At 46.2% G+C, this 23,192-nt stretch overlaps 8 protein-coding genes across 8 annotated transcripts; 6 read left to right on the forward strand and 2 right to left on the reverse strand.

The window, feature by feature from the left end:
* Positions 1-274: 274 nt before the first annotated feature.
* On the reverse strand, positions 275-1,118 carry N7483_007798 (uncharacterized protein; the record flags this gene model as incomplete). The annotated part of the gene is made up of 2 exons (XM_057091235.1): positions 275-663; positions 983-1,118. 2 exons carry the CDS (start codon positions 1,116-1,118, stop codon positions 275-277), a joined length of 525 nt encoding a protein of 174 aa, XP_056945976.1.
* Positions 1,119-2,869: 1,751 nt separating this feature from the next.
* Positions 2,870-4,937, forward strand: N7483_007799 (uncharacterized protein; the record flags this gene model as incomplete). The annotated part of the gene is made up of 2 exons (XM_057091236.1): positions 2,870-3,507; positions 3,578-4,937. The coding sequence occupies 2 exons, from the start codon at positions 2,870-2,872 to the stop codon at positions 4,935-4,937; spliced, it is 1,998 nt and encodes a 665-aa protein (XP_056945977.1).
* Positions 4,938-5,999: 1,062 nt separating this feature from the next.
* Positions 6,000-8,617, forward strand: N7483_007800 (ZZ type zinc finger domain protein; the record flags this gene model as incomplete). Its single annotated transcript, XM_057091237.1, has 3 exons — positions 6,000-6,131; positions 6,325-6,746; positions 6,778-8,617. The coding sequence occupies 3 exons, from the start codon at positions 6,000-6,002 to the stop codon at positions 8,615-8,617; spliced, it is 2,394 nt and encodes a 797-aa protein (XP_056945978.1).
* A 576-nt stretch (positions 8,618-9,193) lies between these two features.
* Positions 9,194-10,523, forward strand: N7483_007801 (serum paraoxonase/arylesterase family protein; the record flags this gene model as incomplete). Its single annotated transcript, XM_057091238.1, has 2 exons — positions 9,194-9,511; positions 9,582-10,523. 2 exons carry the CDS (start codon positions 9,194-9,196, stop codon positions 10,521-10,523), a joined length of 1,260 nt encoding a protein of 419 aa, XP_056945979.1.
* Positions 10,524-10,733: 210 nt separating this feature from the next.
* N7483_007802 (uncharacterized protein) lies at positions 10,734-11,862 on the forward strand (the record flags this gene model as incomplete). Its single annotated transcript, XM_057091239.1, has 2 exons — positions 10,734-10,857; positions 10,967-11,862. 2 exons carry the CDS (start codon positions 10,734-10,736, stop codon positions 11,860-11,862), a joined length of 1,020 nt encoding a protein of 339 aa, XP_056945980.1.
* A 258-nt stretch (positions 11,863-12,120) lies between these two features.
* Positions 12,121-14,925, reverse strand: lreA (uncharacterized protein; the record flags this gene model as incomplete). Its single annotated transcript, XM_057091240.1, has 4 exons — positions 12,121-13,565; positions 13,617-14,055; positions 14,105-14,196; positions 14,250-14,925. The coding sequence occupies 4 exons, from the start codon at positions 14,923-14,925 to the stop codon at positions 12,121-12,123; spliced, it is 2,652 nt and encodes an 883-aa protein (XP_056945981.1).
* An 832-nt stretch (positions 14,926-15,757) lies between these two features.
* N7483_007804 (putative RAS small monomeric GTPase) lies at positions 15,758-16,601 on the forward strand (the record flags this gene model as incomplete). Its single annotated transcript, XM_057091241.1, has 4 exons — positions 15,758-15,803; positions 15,921-15,969; positions 16,022-16,038; positions 16,117-16,601. 4 exons carry the CDS (start codon positions 15,758-15,760, stop codon positions 16,599-16,601), a joined length of 597 nt encoding a protein of 198 aa, XP_056945982.1.
* Positions 16,602-19,256: 2,655 nt separating this feature from the next.
* N7483_007805 (Zn(II)2Cys6 transcription factor domain-containing protein) lies at positions 19,257-20,294 on the forward strand (the record flags this gene model as incomplete). Its single annotated transcript, XM_057091242.1, has 3 exons — positions 19,257-19,358; positions 19,411-19,508; positions 19,565-20,294. 3 exons carry the CDS (start codon positions 19,257-19,259, stop codon positions 20,292-20,294), a joined length of 930 nt encoding a protein of 309 aa, XP_056945983.1.
* Between the last annotated feature and the right edge of the window lie 2,898 nt (positions 20,295-23,192).

Here is a 23,192-nt window from a genome sequence, read left to right on the forward strand (position 1 = left end):
CATCAAACTAACGGTTCTCTTATAGGCTCGGAACATTCATCGTTCGAAGTGGAGCTGATATCGATTCGATTCTGGCAGAGGTGAAAATGAGTGAGATTCTGGGGCAAGTCCGAAACGATATGATCGCTGAGTGGCTAGAAGACTACCCAGGAGTCAGCTCTGTGCATGATGCCCAAGACCGCGTTGGCAACATGAGTGAGGATGGCCAAGTAGCCCTCTCCAATAACACATTCGCTTTCTGGCTTCCGCGTGGCCTGACGGATAACCTGCAGACTCAGAATGAGCGCTTGATTCGCTGCTGCAGCCGTGCCCAGGCGATTGAGGTGGCCTTCATGCAAGTGGAGCCTCCACCTGTGGGCATTCTCATACTAGACTTGCGGATTTCCGGGTTGTAAGTGGATCTGGCGCTGCTTCGGAAGACGAGGGTGATGAAAATTTTGAAGACAACACCGAGGATAAGCATTCTGGCGAGGGCGATGATCACAATCATCAAAAGGATAAACCTGGCGAGAGTGATCCTGGCAAGAGCGATAGCTCTGGTGGTTGCATTCTTGTTGATCACTGAACTGGAGCCTTGAAAGAGTATGGATTCAGACGCAAATTGATGACTGGGAGGATTTTGAGGGAGATAGTGTTGGAAGACGATGGGAATACCCAGACTGACTGAAATATCATTACAAATTGTACCTTCATAGCTAGTGAATTGAAACCCATGAAAATCCAGAAGCATCTTGTAAGATCTAGTAGTTATGGGAAACAGATCACACATAATGAGTATATCCGACAGAATCAGCAACGAGCCTACAGTACATCTTGCCACGGTGGATTTGATTAAACGAACTCCGTCATACCTCTGAATTTCACTCATCCTCATTGTTCCCCGGTTCATTCGCAGACTCCGTTATCGATGTACCGACTCGTTCTCTGAAACTGCCTCATATCCCTCCAGTCGACGAATATCCCGATATCTAGTCTCACTTACTTGGCCCATTCTCCTCTACACAAACGATAGTACCGGCTTCGATACCAACTTCTCCAGTTACGGCATAAAGACCAACCGCGATCGCGCCATTTTGAGCAGGATGACCGTAAGCAGGAGGAAAAACCAGAAAGTTCATTATTGGGAGTTTTGGGGTGCAGTAGGAGGTAATGCAGACTGCAGACTCTTCCCTTGACGCTTATTTGAAAATGGACTGATCTGGCAGCTTTTATCGATGCTGATAATTCCTCTGCGTTGAAGAGATCTGATAGATGCGGCCCGTCCCAGGTGGCACTGTGGGTTCGACTCCACCAACCCCACAATGACTGAGAAAGTGATGATGGGACTCTTATATTTACTCCCTCACTCTGGATGACAGACCTCCAGCATCCAGAGAACCAGATACCATTATCATAATCCAAGACTTCCGCATTTTGTTGGTCAGCCTATGCACTGCCATTTGAATGCTGGGCGAGGGAGTAGAGAGATGGCCAGATTGACTCTTGTGATCTTGTGATAGCTGGAGGTAAAGCTTGACTAATCTACAGGTGCAACTGAGTTTCTACTGTTCACTGGCAGGTAGCAGTGAGTACATATGTGCACAGTGACACATGACAATGCAGAAGGTATGCAGGATGGCTGGGTGGCTGGGTGGCGGACGGGGCACCACATATCATCTACTACATATGGAATCTCGGATTCATATATGAATTTGTCAGAATTGGCATTTCTGACTAGAGTTGGGATAGGCACTTTTTTATAAGTGTTTAAACAAGCTTATGTGGTACAAATTCATTGTAGATCGAGTCTTGAGTCCGTCGACTCTGAACCCAACTCTGTATAGCCGCTGTGATAGGTCAAAATAATTATTTCGTACGTTGAATTAGATGCGAGATAACCTTAACAAGAAGCTTATCTTAATTTTTCTGAGCGGCGCGCTCGAGTCTCTCTCGAGTTATGGCCCAATATTCGTGGAATTTCCCAATCGATATTAATTATGTTAGGGCTGTGTGGGTGTGGAAAAAGGTGTAATATATGTTATTTCCACGCACATCCAACTATATCAACCCCCATAATTTCCATATCTAGCATCAAATCCAGAGAGCGATTCTTTGTATTTAACAAAGATGCATTTACAGAGGGTGGAAAATTGATTTTCCCAGTGAATGGAGTATGTACATGTTTGTCTGCCTTTTGTACTCCGTACAGTTAAAGTAGGTCGCCTGACAAAAGCAAAGAAGAAAAAAGCACCTCCAAAGAAAACCCCAAAATAAATTAAATAGGTCTAAAAGAAGTTCAAGGAATCTATTTAAGTGGCAAAAGCCGGCTAATTTTACATCTTGTTGTTTTATTCATATAATATTTTACTAAAAATTTTGATCCACAATGACTGGATAATAAGTATCAAGTTAATAAAAGCAAGTCTTACAATTGTATATGGTTGAAATATGGTTTGTTTAGTTTGTTTTTATATATAGTAGTAATTCACTCTGGCAGAATTGTTTCACCGCCCACCCCACTAAACCCGATTTGGGGTGACGTCTCTTGCGATGTCATGCCTGTTGCGGTTATATCTTGCTATTTTGCTCTCTCTCTTCTTGTTGCCCCTTGCTCGTTCTTTTTCTTTTTTCTTCCGGGCACCTTCTTTTTATTTTTTTAAGGTGCTTGTTGTAGTTTCTCATCCTCTTCATCCCTCTTCGCATTTACCTTTTCTTTCCTTCTCTGGGTTGAACCATCCTAGTTAAGTCCCACCTACTCTACCCGCTCCACGGTTTCCCTTCCAACTTCCGAGAGTTTGCAGTTGGATGGCTGGTTCAGCTACAACTTTCGCTCTTTGGTAGTAACCTTCCTTACTATTCTCCTACCTCTTCCGTGCCGATCTACACAGCCATGGCTCATCACCGACGTCATATTGGGGCCAGCCGGCGCCAGAGACGAGACGATGAAGGAGAGGATGAGGGTTCTCAAGTGGGCGACCTGGATGACGACTCTCTGAGCGAGGGCTCAGTTGGGACACACCAAGAGGATGAGGATGCCGACGTGGAGGGCAGCGATACTGAAGATGAGGCACCAACGACGGAAACACGTCAAGTGAACGGCAAGACCAACGGACGAGACATTCGACCCAGCTCCACATCACCCACAAAATCGATCCTAAAGACCACTGTCTCCGACACCGAAGCTATGCTAGGTGACCCCAAGGGCTCAGAGGATTCAGAGGAGACTCAGTTGGACCAACTGGGCCCAAGCAACGAGCTTCAGGCCGGCCGAACACCATCAGCTCCTCCCACTGAGCCGAAGCGTGAATCCCTGGCTATCCGAAAGCGCCGAGACCATGAGAAGAACACCAAGGAGAGGGAACAGAATCCTACTTTTGTTCCAACCCGAGGGGAGTTCTTCCTACATGACAAGCGCTCGACGGAGAAAGGCTCGGGGTCGGGGCCAGGGTCGGGGTCGAACAATCACCGTGGTTCTAACAAGGGCAAGTCTCGGCCATATGGCCTGATTGTGGATAGCAATACTCGCAGGTACGGATTACATCACCACCAACCAAATGCCTTGTTTCGTTTCATGCATTTTGCTAAATATGTTGATTAGGAACTCTTTTAAGGGCGATGCGAGTGAAGGACAGTGGGCGCATGACCTCCATGAAACTGTCGCTGGAGATGATCCCCCAGCACCGAAAGAGACAACGACTCTCGCTGGACCTCAACCCGGCACAGCTGTCCCCACTGCTCCCCGATCCTCTCCACCCAATCGGTCTTTCTCTAGTACTACCTTGGTCGGAACCGTGCCGGTGGTGGTCTTTTTGCCGGGGATGAAGGAGCCCAAATCCTTTCCCGCTGTTCCTAAGAAGCAGCATACCAGACTACCTCAGCATCGACCTCCCCTGCGCCGTGACAAGCCAGTGAGAATCTCTCTCCCGAACCATTCCCCAAGCTATATATACCCGTCCATGGAACGATCGTTCATCTTCATTCCGAGAGCCCTCCGCCCGAACCAGAGTTGGCGGGGCCGGGGTCGAGGCGGGGGTGGAGCTCCGGGTAGCATGTACGGTGGCTCACGACGCCCCAGTTACTTTCCCACTGCGTATCCTCCAAGTCTTCCCCCCAGTCGCCGGACTTCCCTTGGGATGTCATCGCAAGATGGATATCCTTCACCCGCTGGGTCGACTTACTCACGGCCAAGTATTGGAAAGCCGGTTGTGCGTCTGCCGCCACAACGTCCCATGTTTCCACCGGGCCCTGTCATGCCTATGGGTCCCCCAGGAACCATGCCACCTATGATACCCATGCAAAATATACCTTTCCAACATCCTCCTTATCGCGAGAACCGTCATGTTCCCATCCCAATGCATCAACCTCGTCCGAAGAAGACAGTCTCCGTTGCAGATATTGAGAGCCCCGACAACTTCCCGATCAACCCTCCTCAACCTCAGCACGAGCAACCTTTCCACCATCAAGTACCGCTTGGTGTCAGTGCTGGTCCTGGTCATGAGGGGATTGGACCGAGCTCCAGTCAGCCTTCTGCAACTCCTCTTTCTCAGATTCCCGAACGTGCGATCCATGCACCTTCATTCCAACCAACTCCTTACTCAGCTGCATACTATCCAGGTTATCCTCCTAATGGGGGTTACTACCCTCCGTATGGTCCATTCAATGGGCCCATGGGACCTGGAGTATCTATGCCAAATTTTCCAGGGGGAGTAGCGCCACAACCCATGGCCTTTCAACCACATCTGGGACCTTCTGGTGAGCAGCCATCTCAACCCGGAATGGTTGCTCATGAGGCTGGTGGCACCGTTTACTTTTACGATGCCAATCAGATGTACTCTCCCAACTATGGGATGCATGATGGCCCTGGAGGAGTTGTTGGCATGGGTGGTATGATGACACCACCTACCCCCTTTTATTACCCTCAGCCCTCAGGGCCGGGAGTATATTATCCCGCACAATAATGCATTCGCTTGGTTTTTTTCCACCAAGCCTTTGCGTCTGATGAATCGCATTTCTTTCTTTCTTTGCGATTTCTTTTACTTTCACGTTGCTTTCCAGCATTTTCTGAGTATTTCCCAACTTCTCTCGCCGTTCCGTCCGAACTTTCCTCTGCTAATTCGTCGATCGTTCCGTCATTCCCCTTGGCAGCTCCATTGCCTACAACGTTTCGTCCGTTTTTTTTTCTTATTTAATTTTTTGTTTTGAACCTGAGTTTACCGACTCAGTTCCACTTTGGTAGACTTGGATTCGCCTGCATTTGAGCGTTCACAACTCATGAATCTTCGCAAAACGAACAACCCCAGCATTTCATTTTTTCATTTGCATGAACAGCATTTTTATATATGCTTTATTGCCCTAGTTACAGGGTCACGAATACCATTAAAAGTTCCATCCATGGGTCTTGCCGCTTTAACCTGAATACATTTAGATACGAACTAAATTTCAAGTAGATTCTAGATGCCTAAACCTCGTGCATATGTATATTTGCCTCTTGTTTTGTGCTTCGTGAATGTTGATCATGATGCACAGCCCAATTCACGCCTCATAGTACACGTATACCTACATATATGTACCACCCTTGTATACATGTATGTAGTCTATCTCCGCTCTAGGCATCCCCATATATCCGTATACCAATCTCCGTAAACCGAACTCCGTATACTCCGGAAACCGTACATCGTAACATTACATAATCATTGGTCTGAGCGTGGAGACTTACACCGCCCAAACAGCTGACCTAGTGATCCAGTGACCAAACAACCCCAGTGTCTCCCCCCGTACAACAGTGAATTACTGCTTTTATTCCTTTCCCCTCTCCATCCTTTTCCTATATCTTCTCCATCTTGCCCTTTTTCCTCATCACTTTCTCCATCTCTCAGTGCTCTTTCCAAATTACCTGGTGTGGGGTTGTTCCCAAAAGCCATTCCCGTTTCTTCCTAGTACAACTTCTTATCTCTTACTTCTCATCTCGCTTCCCCCTCTCCATACTTCTTCTATTCCGCCTCTCCCCGGTTCCCTACATCATGGCGACCCCAGCCCTTCCATCACACCCTAGTCCCGACCATCTCATAACCATCAAGGTTCTCTTTAAGGATAACACCCGTCGTTTCAAGCTGCCGTTGAAAGATCTTCGGCCCCAGGTGCTCCCCCAGAAGGTATGTCTCCACTCAAGCTTCCAAGCTCCGACCGGCCCTCTGGACCCCCATCTCTTATTTTGACAACCATCAACTTCATCTCCATATCAAAAGAAAATGGTTCAAATTTGTGTCCCTTCTTTTGGAGATGGAAAGTGAAATCATGACTCCTTTCACTCACTCGGTTGATTGTTGACTAATGTTTTTGGCTTAGATCCGCACTCTGCTCGGCGTTCCGGCGGATGTCAACGTCATCCTCGAACGCTATTCCGATAGCGCCGGTTCTTACATTCGCCTAGACAGCGACAACACAACAGTCTACAAGCAGCTTTACCGGGCTGCTAAGGCTAAATCTAAGCTTCGCATCAAGGCCACTGCTGTCGAGGAGGAGTCGACTCCAACTCTCTCAGACAGTTCTACCTCGGCTGAACCCTTGAGCCAGAACCCTCCAAGATACAGCTACCTGGAAACTGTCTTGAGCCCACCCATCCCCGTAGCTTCTGGTGAAGACCAAATTACCACTTCTGACCCAGTCCCTGACCTCACTGCCGGTCAAGTTGAGCTTCCCAAGCATATCCCCGGGCCTGTCGCTGAGCCCCAGTACCGCAAATTTGAGATGGAGCCAGAAGCCCCCCCGTTTTCCCGTTATCTCTCACCACTCGGCTAGTGGGATTTTCTGCATTGATTGCAACAGCTGTGGGCAATCAATTGCCAACGAGCACTACCACTGCGGTATTTGCGAGTATGGCGACTACGACCTTTGCCCACAGTGTGTGAAAGATGGTGTTACGTGTCACGGAGAAGGCCATTGGCTCATCAAGCGCACTGTTGAGGATGGCGTGGTGACCAACAGCAGTACTGAGACCATTCCCCCTCGCCAAACACAAGTTCAGGAGACCAAGCCCCTTGCCGAGTCGGTAGAAGAGGCTCGCCCCAAGGTTGAGACTCCTGTTCCTGTTGTTGCCCGGTCTCATGTTCCCGCCCCTGCATCAGCTCCTTACGTTCCTCCCATCTCTCCACCCCTCGCTCACCCTGATGCAGATGACAAGCCCATTTGCAATGGTTGCTGCCGTGAAGCTGATGACAGCAATCTGGTGCGTTGCAATGAATGCGAAGATTATGATCTTTGCCTTCGCTGCCTCCTGCGAAACAAGCATGGCCACCACCCTGCTCACACTTTCGCACTTGGGTCCGATCGCAACTACTGCTTGAAGAACCTGATCCTGTCTCGATGCCTCCCTGGGCGTCTGTTCAAGCATGCTGCCATTTGCGATGGCTGCGAGAAGAACATTGTTGGCACTCGCCACAAGTGTCTCTCCTGCCCCGATTGGGACTACTGCCCTGATTGTGTCGTTGATGCTGCTCAGACTCACCCTGGTCACCGATTTGCTCCTCTCTATGAATCTATTGGGGACCAAATCCGTGAGTCTTATGAGATCCACTACGGCATCTTCTGTGATGGCCCACTTTGTAAGGACAAGCCCGCTCAGAGCTACATCGCTGGCGTCCGCTACAAGTGTGCTGTCTGCGATGATATTGACTTCTGTGCCAGCTGCGAGGCTCTGCCGACCCACACTCACAACCGGACCCACCCCATGATTAAATTCAAGACCCCTGTCCGCAGTGTGACTGTGAGCACTCTGACTGAAGATGCCACTGGTCGTGTCGCCATGGGTGACCAGGTTAATTATCAGGCCCCGGTTGAGGCTGAGGTCGAGGTCGAGCCTGAGATCAAGACCGAGATCTCCGAGGAGAAGGAGCCAATCGTGGAACAGGCTCCTGTCGAAGCTGAAACTCCTGAGTCCAATATCTACGAATCAAATCATGATTCCGAGTATCAGGCTTACTTCTTGCGAGATACTATTGCCGACGGAACTCAGCTGTCTCCTGACACGCCATTCCGCCAGACCTGGACTCTTTACAACCCAGGACCTAACTCTTGGCCCGTAGGCAGTGATGTTCGTTTCGTTGGTGGTGACACCATGTTCAACGTGGACTCGGAACACCCATCCAGTGTGCAATCTATTCACTCGGCAATGGAGAGCAACAAGTTGGCTGAAGCTGTCAAGCCCGGCAACACTGCTAACTTCACTGTGAACCTCCGCACCCCACACCGTGAGGGCACTGCCATTTCATACTGGCGTCTGAAGCTGCCCAACGGCACTCCCATTGGCCACCGTCTCTGGTGTGACATTCAAGTCCGGTCAACTGTGGTGCCTGAGCCAGTGGCACCAGCATCAGACAGCCTCGAGTCTGAGGCTAGCAGCCGCATGATCTTCCCCAAGCTGGAGAAGGAGTCTCCTGAGACCAGCACTCATGAGGCCATGCCGGCTGTCTGCCCAGCTCCGACCATCTCCACTACATCTGAGGCCGATATTCTGGAAGATGTTGAGAGTCTTACCTTGGATGACACTGATACTGACGCAGGCTTCCTGACTGACGAGGAGTACGACGTCCTCGATGCCAGTGACCATGAGTTCCTTGAGGCGCAACAGTCTATGCATTAAGCATAAGTTTTGCTAGGCTTCGCCTTCACTTTATGACATGAACGGTATTTGGAAACAGGGAATTTGCACCACAGGATATTGGATTTCTTTTTTCGTTTCGGATTGCTTCTCTTCTCGCCATTTAACTCTACGACTGGTCACTTCAGCGATGACCAGTTATTTATTCTTTTTTTTTTTTTGGATTTGATTTTCACAACTCTCTTCTCTCCTTTTCTAGAGGCTAAACCAGCGCCTCCAAAAAAAAGCTCAAAAGAAGAAAAAAAAACATTCACCATCTCCCTTCCCTCTATTGCTTAGGATAGTCGAATGCATTTCCGTTCTACTGGATCATTCCTACATTCCATAATCCAGCAAAGGTATGTATCTACACCTACATACTCTATGTAATTCCACCTACGTAAGTGTGTTGTATGATCCATAGGTTTAGGCCCACATCAACTCCACTCCCCTCCCGTGCAACCGATGATCTTGATTCAGTCCGAGGCAATTGTTGTTACCGAGAATTAATTTCCGATCCTTGATTTTTCCACTGTTCACTCTTCATCCTCCCAAGTACTGTGCGGAACTTGAACTGTCATGGGATTCTGGCGCTCATCATTCGGCCTAGGCCTGGTTGCAGGCCTGGTAATCTACTGGGGTCCTATTATCTGGCATGTCGTCAAGATTGGTGGCGTGCTTGATACCCCAAAACAGACCTTGTTTGGTGAAGGCGAAGGTCCCATCTACATTGAAGATACTATTCATTGCGAGGATGTGCACCACTATCTCCCGGCAAATTTGTTGTTCACTGCATGTGAGGATACAGTTGAGACTCGTATGGACTGGTTCCCTGGCTTGGGCCACCTGGAGCCACATCCGTCGGCTCGTGGGTCCATCCACGTCGTTGACCCCCAGGTATGTGGCTGAACTGAAATTCCATACGAGAAAAATGAAAAAAGAATGCTAATTTACGTGTTTTATATAGACATTCACATCCAGAAGACTGGAGTTCGAAAACTTCGAAGGTTCTTTCGTCACACACGGCATTGACGTAATTGAAGATCCCAAACACAAGGGCGCTGTTTATATCTTCGCGGTTAACCACTTGCCCAACCCCGAGTACTTTAATGTGACCGAGCCAGTCGAGGGAACACTCAAGGCTCGCTCTCAAATTGAGCTATTCCACCATGTACTGCAGTCGAACACAGTTCAGCATATCCGATCCATTCGTCACCCGCTTATCCGAACCCCGAATGATATCGTCGCTTCTAGCCCGGATTCCTTCTACGTGACGAACGATCATTACTACATCGATGGATTTATGCGCATTGTTGAGATCCTGTGGCCTCAAGCAAAATGGTCCTCTATCATCCATGTTGAGGTGACCGACTTCAAATCAACTGATGCCACAGAAGGTTTCAAGGCTACAGTTGCGAACCAGGGTCTTTGGAATAATAATGGTCTTGGTCACTCTCGCACTGATACTGAGATTGTTATCTCCAGTCCGGCGGGTGGACAGCTTTACCTTGCTGAGGAGAATACAGTCAACAAGACTCTCTCAGTGCATACTACAATCTCCTTCAGTACTGTCTGTGATAACCCGAGTTACTACATCGATCCTTATAGCACTGAAGAGGATGATGCGACTGGATTCGTGGTCGGGGGTATCTCGCAGCATTTCACATTTCCCAAAACAGCTAAGGATCCTAATGGTCTTGATCCTGTGCAGATCTGGTATGCGCGCCCTCAGCCGGGTACAGAGAATTGGGAGCAGAAGTTGCTATTTGAAGATGATGGCTCGCGTCTTCGTACGGCTAGTGCGTCTGTTCTGATTCCTATTAAGCCTGTGGATGGGAAGAAGAAGGCTTGGTTGTTTGCAACTGGGTTTATGTCGAAATCGATGATTGCTGTTCAGGTTGAGCTGTAGACTTTTATGATCTAGCTTCATGTAAATATTTCAATTTCAAAGAATGAATGATCGTTAAAACTGAGTTATGTACTTGCTAACTTACTGTTAGTTAGTTATCAATTGTAATTGTTCTGCCTGAAGTACTAGGTGTCCACTCCGTACCTCGGTCGAATTTCCTCCGCAATTCAACTTCTCCGTGTCAACAGTCAACAGACTTCAATTCCAGTCATGTCAGCTCTATTCAGGGGAGATGTAGTCCTCCGTTCCTCAATACGACCTCAAAAGACCATTCTTATCCCTTCACATAATCTCTTCTCAACATCAACAATCTACCGATCTCAACCAATCCCAAGTACAGAACCTAAAACCAAAATCCTCACACCAGAAATCCACGAAATAAACCCCCCCGATAACCACATTCCCTCCTGAACTCGACCTCCTCACTATTCAATCTGCCAAAGAAAGTGGCTTATTAAAAGGCCTCTTCACTATCGCTCGCGCATACCTGAGTTTCTACAAATCAGGCATCTTCAACGTCTACCACAATTATCGCGCTTCGATACCTATTCGCAGAACCCTGGGTTTATCTATACTCATACCTACATCCCCTCCGTACAATATTTCTCGTCTACGGTCCTTGAAATCAAATACTCAATCCTCGAGTCCTACTTCCAATGCTTCTCCTACTTCCAAGGAGAATGAGACGGTTGTTGGTAGAGCACAATACCAATTAACCCACCGCTCTGCACTGGACATTCGTCGTCTCATCCCTTTTGCAGCAATTGTCGCTATCTGTGGAGAATTCACACCTTTACTCCTACCTTATCTTGGTAAATCAATCACACCATCAACATGTCGAATCCCAGATCAATTACATAAGGAGCGTGAAAAGGCTATCGCTTTGAAGTTGTTTACTTTACACGCTCAGGCATATCTTGATAAAGTACCCTGTCCAGTCGAAGGGTCTCGTGAGGAAATTAGGTATATTATGAAATACCTTAATGTCGACTGGGTTAGAAAAGCGGATAATGACGCGGTGCTACGCGCTTGTGCGGTGCTTAAGTTGTCCACTACGTATGAACGGCGTAACTGGATTGGGGCGGATTTTGGGGTCTTTTGGGATTTTCTCGTCTTTGCATCCCTGAGACCTAGGTTGTTGAGACATGTGAACTATTTGGAGACTGATGATGCGCTTATCAGACAAGCTGGTGGTCCGTCACAGCTCAATGAGAAAGAGCTTCAGCTTGCGGTTGAGGAACGAGGTGCTGTGGATGTGGGTTGGGGCTTGGGGGAGAAGGCTGAGGGGGTGAGAAAGGATTGGTTGATGATGTGGTTAGAGGAGAGGAGTGAACATTGATGGAATATACTGGCAGGGCATATACATAAGGTCTTATTGTATCAATAGGTACTATATCAAGAATCTATATCTACTCTTATATCCAGGACTTTCAACTTGAATGTTTTTTATACCAAACAGCTTAGCTGATATGCAATTTAGAACTAAATTATGTGCAGGTAAGAAGATTGTGCCGTGAAACTAAATCGAGGGGTATCAACCAATATAAAAACCCGCTGAGAAAGTGCAATCCTATAGATCATATCCAAATCAACAGTCTCACTGTGTCACAGCTGTCGCAGCTGTCCCATGCGTTTTACTACGCATCTGCTTCGCCCATCGCAATCCACACCCATTGCAAAGGTCTCGATCCCCGCTCGGACCTCGTCGCCATTCAGGTGTGCTTTTAGTCTTGCATGTTGAGCATGACTTCTCCACTGATTGCGCATTCAGCTTGCGCTTCCGCTTCTTTCTTCGGTTCAGCATGCGCTGCAGTTCGTCTGCTAGAGTGCGGTTTTGCTTTTCTAATTCCCGGAGCTCGATCTGCCAGCTGGATCCACGAGTAGGGTTTAACTCGGTGAAGAATGTGGCTGGAGTATCTGATGGTGAGCCCCGGTTTCCGGTAGGAAGGCCATTTAGACCGATAAGGGTGGAAAGATCGGGCATTCGTTGCCCCAGAGCCCCATATTGACGAGGCGGGAGTGCGTCTTCGGTGAGGAGGGTGGTTTTCCTGGCTGTGCCGGGTACATTGGCGCTGGTCTCATCCTCAGCGGCGGCAGTGGCAGTGAGAGATGGTGGGAATGCTCGCGCAAATCGAATTTGAGCAACCAGGAAAGAAGGCCGGAATCCATTCACTGAATCTCCGGCGTATAAAGTCGTATGAGCAGACAGCATGTGGCCCTTTTTGTGTCGCATCTGATGCCGGAATGATGGGGGTTCCTTGGACGATGAGTCTTCAATGTCATCCTCTTGGTCAGTACTACTACTGCCACCTGAGGCAGCTGTCTCCAGGGCAGTGGTGATAGCTTTTGGTCCATCTTCGGGCTCCATAATCTCACGTAGACCCTTGCCAACCAAGTCATCAGGAACACGCCCCAGTACGGGCTTCACCTTGGAGGTGACAAACAAGATTACGCCTGATAGAGATATCTTGGCCCAGACGTCATTATCCGCTAGGGCCGCAGAAGACCCCAGTCGGGTGATTTGGTGCAGTGAATACACGGGTCGAGGACGACCGGTCATCACAAGGTGTTTGCGGCCTTGGTTCGGGTCGATGTGCCATGCACCGTGACCCTCAAACCAGATATACCCTTGATACTTCTTGCGAATGCGATACACAACACTGATCGGTGCTGATGTCGTGCTCGCTCGCATGTCGCGAATCACGGGTCCAATGTCGCTAGGGTGGCAGACCGTTGACAAGGTCTTGCCGACCAGCTCAACAGAGTCGTATTCCAGTATCTTCTTACAGGATGGTGATAGATATAGGAACTCTCCATTAAAAGACAATACATGAATCACGTCATCGGTATTCTCAACCAGGATGCGATCCAGGTAGTTGCGTGAGACATTGGATCCAGGTGCACCAACAGCAGTCAAAATCTCACTAACTTGATCATGGCTGTATTGGACTGCCAGATCTGGTCGAATGCGGTAGATCTCCGGAGGTGGAACCATATACTGGGGAAGTTGGTCCCGTTGGTAGTTGATAGTGTATGTACCATCTAAACAATGTTAGCCAAGAGCCGCGCCAGTATAATCTGATGTGGTCGTACCTGGATTTCTTCTTGTAATGGCATCTGGCTTTTCAACCAAGTCTACCTGGAATCCAACATAATACCGATACTCTTCAGATTCCCACTGAATCGGGATCATAGTGATGAGATTCATGAAAGGCTGTCCACCCTTCCGGTAGTTGATGATACTAGCCTGGATTTCACTTCTTTCATGAATCGTAGACCGCAGGCGATAAACCGTCTGACCATCCACAAAGGTTCTCTTCATGCCAGCCTTGAGATCACCATTTGGATCCTGGAGGAAACGACAATTCCGACCCACAATTTCATCTTTCACGTATCCTGTCAAGCGTTCAAATGCCTCGGAAACGTATACGATCGGGTGGTCCTTTTGCCAGATATCGCAAAGCACAAAAGCACAGGATAAGTCGACCGCGCCGATATTGATCTTGGGATTTGGGCGAGCCGCCACTCGACTCTATTCAGATCAGCCGAGTCCCTAGGATCAACTGGGGATATATACGAACCAAAACTCCCAGTACATCAAAGCCACTACTGGAGTAGATTCCCGTGTGCTCCGTCTTCCCCGCATCGGGAGTTGTCAATCCTGGAGACTGGCCTGAGAGCGTGTCAATAGGGATATCATGGCGAAAACTGATATTCACCACTCACGTTTCACCAGGGCTGGTTTTTTGGGCTGGATCGCGACGGGTTGATGGCGAAAGGGTGGGGCGTACGGTGGCTGACGGGGGCGAGCGCGATCTTGGGGTGGACGGGAGGAGATCGTGCTAGCCTTGGATCGATCACTTGTTCGAGAAAAGTCCGAGTCCTCGAAACTTCCAGTCGAATTCGTCGTGGTGTAGGGATCTTGGCGTAGTGCGGGCACATTGTGGGCTTGCGGTGGCTGCTGCTGCTGCTGAGGTTGTGGTTGCTGGAGATATCGGGTTTGGGCTTGCGGGGGTAAAGTGTTAAAGTCGGGATACGAGGCCTGTAGTTGTGTCTGGTCTATAGGAGACATTCCCAAAGAAGTGGCGGGGTAGGTGGTCGGGACGTAGGAAAAGCCGTTCGGATCGAGGCCCATCTGCAAAGAAGCCTGGTTGGAGGTATCGTAGGCGAGGATGACATTGTTGAGACGGCCTTCCAACTCATTCTGTGTTGCTGGAGGTTCGAAGCCATGAAGGGAGATGCCACCGTCCTGCGGTAGCATGGAACCCGTGAAGCCAAAATTGCCAACGGTATTTGGGAAGCCGATCATGGCATCCTGTGAGAGGGATGGGGGTAGCGAGACGCCACCGTCCTGAGAATCATCTTGGGAGGTAGGCGGATAGTCAAAGTTGAAGTGATCCATGAGGAATATCAACCATCTCCTGTATATAAAAATTTAAGCCAACAATAGGCCTCGGCCTTGCGTGGGGTCGAACAATGCAGAGCCCAGACAGAGTTCCAAACTCCCGGGAATAGAGGGACCAACGGGAGTCACGAGCAGACTCCACTTCAGGTTTACTTTCAGTATAAACTTGAAAGAGATCACTTGAAAATAGAGATGAGATGAATGGGATATATGACCGGGTACTTTGTTGAGAAAAGAGGAGAAGGAGAGGAGAAGAGTATGAATAGAAAGAAAAGAGATGAATGTTTTTGAACAAAGTACTGTGGACCCACTTAGAGTCAATTTCCCGTATAAGTAGACAGTGAGATATAGTAAAATAGATGATGAATTTATATAAAATTATTATATAGAAGAAAAAAAGGTGTTTAAATAGTTTTATATTTATATTTATATATCTATCTATCTATTTAAACTTGTGTGGTTAAATAATTACAAATATACTATGGTAGAGGACATCGGGGGTAGATGTACATTGTTACTCTGTAGACGAACCAAGTACAATGACACATTGGATCTATCACATTATACTAATGAAAGGTGTTCTCTTGGGACTATTGAATAATCAAATATTACATCTCTCTTTTTCTCAAATGTTATATATATATATGTCATTTTATATTACTAGTATAGGTAGTATATAACATTTGAAACAATGTACTCTATACTAGTCAAGTTGGGGCCAAGTACTACCTAGGTATGTACTATGTAGTCTCCCGTTAGTAACATTTGAATCCTCTTAATCTCCCCCCGTATATTGTATCACGCCCCATGTCCCTGTCAGTGCCAGGTTATGGCAGACAAGATCTCAATCACCATCTGTGGTGATGGTGGATGTGGTATGTTCCTGAAACTCTTTATATTTCTTATTCTCTCCTTGGGACCCTGAATCCCTCCTGATTCGGTGCCAGTGCTCTGGGTTACTGCGATCGAGATCTGATCAGATCGGGTAATAGGTAAATCATCGATCACTATACGGCTGGTCCGAAGTCAATGGATTCACGAGTAAGCCCCTTTCTAGTACATGCATCTGCTCACACCACTAATATGTATACAGATATGATCCTACGATCGGTAAGATACGCGTCGCGTGATCGCAATCGCGATCGATCATTGATTCATCATATGCAATATGTACTGATGCTCGCCTAGAGGACTCGTACTCTGTTACACGTACCGTCGACGGTTTCCCTTATTTCCTCCCCATCACCGACACAGCTGGTCAAGAAGAATATCGAGGTCTTTGGACTTCTTCATCCTTACAATCCGATGCCTTCCTACTCGTCTACGATATTACGAATCCTACTACTCTAAATACATTGGACCACTTTATCGATCTTATCAATTTGGAAGCCGAACAACGACTCGAGGATAATGAACGCTTGCGCAAAGAGCTCGGTGACAAGGCTGGTCCTGGTCCTGGTCTCCCTCCACCGGTGATGATCGTTGCGGGAAATAAGTGCGATCTGAAAGAAGGGCGCGCGGTCTCGTCGCGAGAGGGATTGGAATATGCGAGAAAACATGGATGTGGATTTATGGAAACCAGTGCGAGGGAAATGGTCAATATCGAAGAGACATTTGCGCGTATGTTCATCCATTCTTTCGTCCGTTCTCCGTTCTCCGTCCTCCGTGTATAACTACCGGTACGGATACTGATTGAAATGGGGCCGAACCCCTGATTCAATCGAGTCCAAGTCCCCATTTGCTTTACCCGCCAAAAATACTCTTATAGGGGGAACCTTGCGAGGAAATTTGCCAGGTGGACTCCACCTGGGCATGTTATAACTCCGCTGACTAAACAGACCTTGTTCGTCGCGTTGTGGAAACACGTCGTGTCCACCAAGGAATAGCGCCCCCACGGGCTACTCAATCCGTTCATACTACAGCCTTGCCCCAGATTGACTCAGTTAACTTTGTTAGTTCTGTTAATTCTGTTGACTACATTAATTATGCTCCAAAGCGGCGCAGTCATTTCGGAATTGAAAAACTCCGATCCCGACCCTCCATTACGGATAAAACTGCGAAGTCCGTGGACTCTGACTCTGAAACAGCCTGTTTACTTCGGCGGCTGTGTTGTGGCTGATAACCTTGGAAAAGGTTCTTTCAAATGCTGATGCTCTATACGCCGTATTCGTATAATTGGATGAGTTTGAGGATATATCTACTCTGGCCAAGTGTATAAATATGAATTTTAAAGTTGGGAAGTTAATAAAATATGGTTGCCTAGTTATTCTAGTTTATTCGGGTTCGGATACTCTTAATTTCTATTCGGATTCGGGTAATGCTAAAACACAAACTTAACATCTAATTTCAGATCTCCAAGAAATACTAGTAGGTACAGAACTTGAAGGATTGCGTGTTATCATTGAGCCCCAAGTATTCGTACACCTACTCAAGTTCTGTTAATGATTAACCCGCGAGTAGGGGTTATATGGGGCCGGAATGAAGGTCCGTTTGATCTGACTTTGCGGACCATTGGTACCTGGGAAACAAGAACACCGAATCCAGGTACAAATTAGGTCTGGACACAAGTGCTAAACATTTGAACAGCATGCCGTGCGTTGGTCACAGATGCATAAGTGGCTAAAACGGGTAAGTATTGCGTGTGGATTTGAGGGGAAGAGAATGATAATCCAATTAACGGGCTCTGGTGAGAAACAACAAGCTTCTTAGCTTCGGGCTAATGAGGTCATGTTAGGTTGGTTCAGGAGTTGGGTCTGAATTGGCAGGTTAATTTGGTCTGGATTGACCTTTTCATGCCCAGATTGCCCAGACTGCCCAGGCTAATCATATGCGATGCAGTTCAGGGGATCATACTCAGGAGTGAGTATACAGCCTGAAGTAGTACAGAGTATAGTGTGTACTCTGCCAGTCCTGGTAGTTCTGGGTGCCCAGTGCCCTCTTATTCGTATTACTAACCATGGTCAGCCTTACCGAGCTGCCCACCTGTGTCCAGTGATAGGAGATAGCTGATGTAAGGTGAACAAACCTGATGAGCTAAAGTGGCGCAGGTCCACTCTCATAAGTTATTATGCGACACCTCGGTTCAGTCCCTGAGATTGAAAAAAGAAAAGGATTGAAAAGATTAAAAGTTTCTAGACGTTTTAGTCTGAAATCCCGATCGAGCAAGAAATCCAGATGGTAACGTCATGGACTTGGATGAGAATTCCACGGTCCACCTCTTTAACCGTATTGATGGAGATATCATTGGAGGTGAATAGTCATGAATCACGAAAAGTGAGACGGGGATATAATTGGATTATAGAGGGATTCCAAGGCTCGTAGAGTACTTCCCAGTTGATACTAGTTCATCACCCATCTGGGTAGTTTGAACTGAATTGAACATGAGTCGGAGTAATCTGATTCCCGTACCGAGCATGACTAATCGCAACGGGGTCCGGCAAGATGATGCCGAGCGGATTTGATGATTTGATGAGATGATTTGTACATTTATGCATTATTACGGTACAGTTCAAGGCTTCATTATAATCTATTATTGCTACTATTACTGGGTATACTATTAGTATCTGGTAAATAGATATAACTGGAAGTATTAAGTAATAACCTGTACATCATCAACTCATCATGATTCCGGAAGTGGTAGCCGGATATACTGAAAGTCTCCGAGTTGAAATGCCGAATTCCACTCCACTGAGAAAAAAGTTAGAAATAAGTAAAAAAAAAAAATATACACGTACTCGTACGGGGTACAGTGTAAAATAACAATGAGATGAGGGATAAAAATGTAAAAACCGGTGATCACCCATAGTGGAGTTAATGTCCCCGGTGATTCGATCCCAATCGGCGAGCACAATTAATGAAAATCAATAATTCCATAATTCCATTAAAATAATTCAATAATTCAATAATCCATAATTCATTTTTATTATTTTTTATTATTATTTTTCTTCGAATTTTTTTCATTCATATTTTATTATTAAAAAAAAAGGAATTCTGTACATCACAAAGCACTAAAATAGGGCCTCCCCCCAACCTGCTTCCCCTCCCATGACTGATATATGACACTTTACCCATACCATCAAATCATCAAAAACTCAAGTGGACTCTCCAACAATCCAGAATCCAGCCAAAAAAGCAAATCCAAAATCAGGAATCGAAAAGTCAATGCTGAATGGTACCTCAAGACATCGTCATTAGATCATTGACTGGTTGACGTCGATCCGCCGGATCAGGAAGTATAGCTCAAAGAAACCAACTTTTCTTGCTCAACTTCTCCTCATTACACTATTACACTCTCGAGGTCTGAGTGATTCACCTATACAACATACAAAATGGCTGCGCGGCAATCATCACCAAACTCCGATTCACACTCTGATAATGTACGCAAGCGCGTATGTAAAGCTTGTGATCGATGTCGCTTGAAGAAATCCAAGGTGAGTTACATTATACTTATCATTGATTGAATGAACTAAGCTAACTTTTTAGTGTGACGGAGCGAGTCCATGTTCCCGCTGTCGAGCCGATAATGCAATCTGTGTCTTTGGTGAACGAAAGAAGGCTCATGATAAAGTGTATCCGAAGGGGTGAGCTTGACTGAACTGGTATACTAGTACTATATTCAATATACTAACATACCCAGATATGTCGAAATGCTCGAACAGCAACAGGCCTGGCTGGTCCACGGCCTCCAGGAATTATACCGTCGCGCTACAGAAGGCGAAGGCTGGCCAGGAGATCGATTGAAATCCGAATCAAACGGTCACCCTCTCACCCATGACCTCCTCACCCGTCTCGGTGCCCTCGATCACACCAAGGGTGAACACTTTGAAGAGAATCCCGAAACTATGCAACAGGAACTTTGGCGACATGGCATGCAACGCCAGGAATCATCAGATGGAAGCTCAGAACCTCATTCCCCGGTCGCCCGTTCGCGCTTCTCCTCCGATGCTTTCTCTCAGTCTCAGCAATCAACTTTACCACCAACTCCACCAACCTATCACCATAGTCCCCCGTCGAATCCGATCAATCTGAATCTGAATATCAAGCAGGAGGATCAGTCACTACAGCAAGCACAAGCACAAGCACAAGCCCAGGCCCAAGCTCAGGCTAATAGCCAGTACCCGTTACATATGCAGGGTGTGGTCAACCCACTTGCGCTACAGGATCCACAGCAATGGCCGACGAATGGGTTTAGTGCTTTTGATGAAATGGAGATGATGACAACGGGTGATTACTCGGGTCTTTCATTTGAGGATCAGATTCCTTCGCCAATGTTTAATCGACAAATGCCGATGAATTGTGTTTCGACGGATTACGATGATTTCAATCAATTCTTGAATCCGAATCCAACGGAGATTACATCGATCTAGACCGCTTGACTTTTTTTTACTACTTACTGCGTTGAGTATTTGTGGAGGTTCTCTTTTTTTCTTTCTTTTTTGGGAATCCTGTTAACGCCGTATGACGTGATGCATGTATACTATACATGTTTTTTTTCTTTCTTTTTCTTCTTTTTTAGATTCAGGGCTACTATCCCCTGGATCGGAGCACTTGGGATAATATGTACAGTGTTGGGTTTGGGGAGTTTCAAAACAGGTTCATGGCGTTGGATGAATTCATTCTTTCTCTTCTCACTTTCTCAGTCTGGTAATTCCGATTCTTCGATTTAACCAGTAATTTCATTGTTCAATGACTTCACAGGGACTGCAACACCGGAGAAACGTGCCGACTCGATCGGGCCCACCCGGAAATAGTGTTATCTCCAGCATCAGCACTTGAGCATCCAGGAGTCATAATCAGTCATGTACAGTGTACAGAGTACATTACACATGGTTTACTAGGTACATGATTATACGAGATCATGCAATTTAGACTTTGCGTGGTTTTCATTCGAGCACTTGAGTTTATAATCAAGACCCTGAATACCTTCTTTCTGGTTCTTTTGATCAATAATCGATTAAGTCAGCGGAGTTGGGTAGTGTAAGAGTGGGACTGCAAACTTGAACTTGAACTTGAACTCCACAGGAATCCACTTCTTGATTCTTTTCTTCCTTTTTTCTTTACGTGAGATGGAGCTTCCAAAGTGGGAAAGACCGAATTGCCGAATTGCCGACTTGACATTAGTGGGGACTGAGAGAGACTGTGCGGAATATCAATTTCCGCATTTAACTATTTTAATATTTTTTAACTATTCTATATTGTATATTCTATACTAGATACTATATCATTTAGATAATAATCAGTTGACCACTACCTACATAAACTAAGCTAATAAAGTAACTCATTAATGAGTTTACTGTTGTGTCACGGATGCTCGCATAGTCCGGGGTATCGGGACTCGGAACCCGTTTGCTCCGTTTGCTCCGTCTCGGATGTGTTTCTTCCTAAACCCGGATTGTACTAACTATACTAACTGTACTATCTACTATGTATAAAGAAACGGAGATGGAGATTCCGTTATCCTAAATAGTATATTGCTCTATTCTATTAATTCTATTATTCTTTTATTTTAGAATGATTTGCATCTTATGGTCCACATGGTACTGTTTAAGGAACAATATAGACTATAAATGTATATTGGAATATTGTATTATTCAGGGGAATATTCCATGAAATATGATTGGTTACTTATTCAAGTACTCCCACCTATACACCTATACACCTATACTACTATGTACTAGTATATACGGAGATCACGGAGACTAAACACCGATCTAATCCACCATGAATCGTTAGACTATACCAAGGTATAAACTATTAGCATTGTTCAACGGCGATCAACAATAATACGAGCACTTGAGTATATCCGAGTTTCTTCCGATTTTGACCCGCTATATAAACTTCAATTGTTAAATGATCACCTTATCTGGTAGACCACATTCAGAACCTTGGGATACAGTACCTGAACGGAATAAGGAATAAAAAATGTAGGGCTATAAAGTGGATCAGATTCAATGAATCCCTCCAGGGCTACATCCGCGGTACTGACACCGCGGTACTGAACAACCTCGGCTCCCTGCACAGCGATCCCGAACCCGAATCTTATCTCCGGCGGCTCTTGACTCGGCTTGCCTATCTACTGTATACATGTACTCCATACTCCATACAGTATATCGATTATACAGATAGAATCAATAGAACTAAATCTCTTTTATTTGTCATATAACGTCTAGCTTTTATCTGAATTTCTACTATTTCACCCCGAAACAGGATAATTCACTCAATGTCCTCCGTACATACCAAGTAAAACGTGGAAGTGGACCTCGAATCCCGATCCATTCTCGTGTCCACTCAAACGGAACATTATGACCCACGTCCTTCGAGAACATTTGCAAAATCCGAGTCCCACTGAGTCCGAGTCCTGACGGATTACTCTTATTCCGCAGAGGACAGGGTTCGTAAACTCCACTTCAGGGCTACACTGAATCAGCGCTACACTAATACACTAATATACTGTGTGGTTCGAGACTGCATCGTCTGATTCTACCAATAGTGGTTAGATGATATTTCCAGGCTTTTCCTTTTTAACTTGAATGTAATTAGTCCACCGTGCAGCAATTGAGTATGTGGCTTGGGTTAATTCTTGTATCCGTATATCCTTATTCCTGATTAGTCGAAGCCGACGGAACTGGACCTGGAGTAAATTGAGGTATTTCCTGTACAAAGTACAGACTGTACTAAACCATTTCCATTCTTGGACTCTGTATTATTGATGCCGGCACCGTTTCCGATATCCGGGTTTTGTGCCGCCGATTTTTACTCGTAGATCCTGCACGGTTAGAACGGTAGACTTAATGAACTTTGTTTGAGTCTAGTAACCCTTATGGAGCACTGGTGGGTGAAGTTTGGGTGCCGTTTTTCCTTGTCGATCGTGCCGTGTATCCAGAATAGGATTATTCTATGGAGAACTTGAATGGAGTTAGCCTGGACCTCGGATGCATAATGAGCCACACTGTGGTTGTGGCGGCAGATTCTGATCAATATGGAGAATAATATTTTTTCTTTTTTTTTGAAAAAAAAAAGAAGAAATAAAGAATTCCCTCAATTTTCTAGACTAACTTAGTTCAATTAGTGCATAGCTCACATTATACTCTCTAATAAGTCTACTCTACACATACAATTTTAGCAACATCATTGAATTGTCCTAATCTAGCAGATGTAGAATTCTGAGTCCCCGGTATAACTGACAGCCTAAACTATACCCCGTACAAGAGATCAATGGTGATCATATCTCCGCATATCTACTAATACTCCATAAACTATATTGA

Source organism: Penicillium malachiteum (genome assembly GCF_028827825.1).
Source record: "Penicillium malachiteum strain IBT 17515 chromosome Unknown utg000003l:1.0-4950554.0:1.0-4952489.0, whole genome shotgun sequence".
NCBI lineage: Eukaryota > Fungi > Ascomycota > Eurotiomycetes > Eurotiales > Aspergillaceae > Penicillium > Penicillium malachiteum.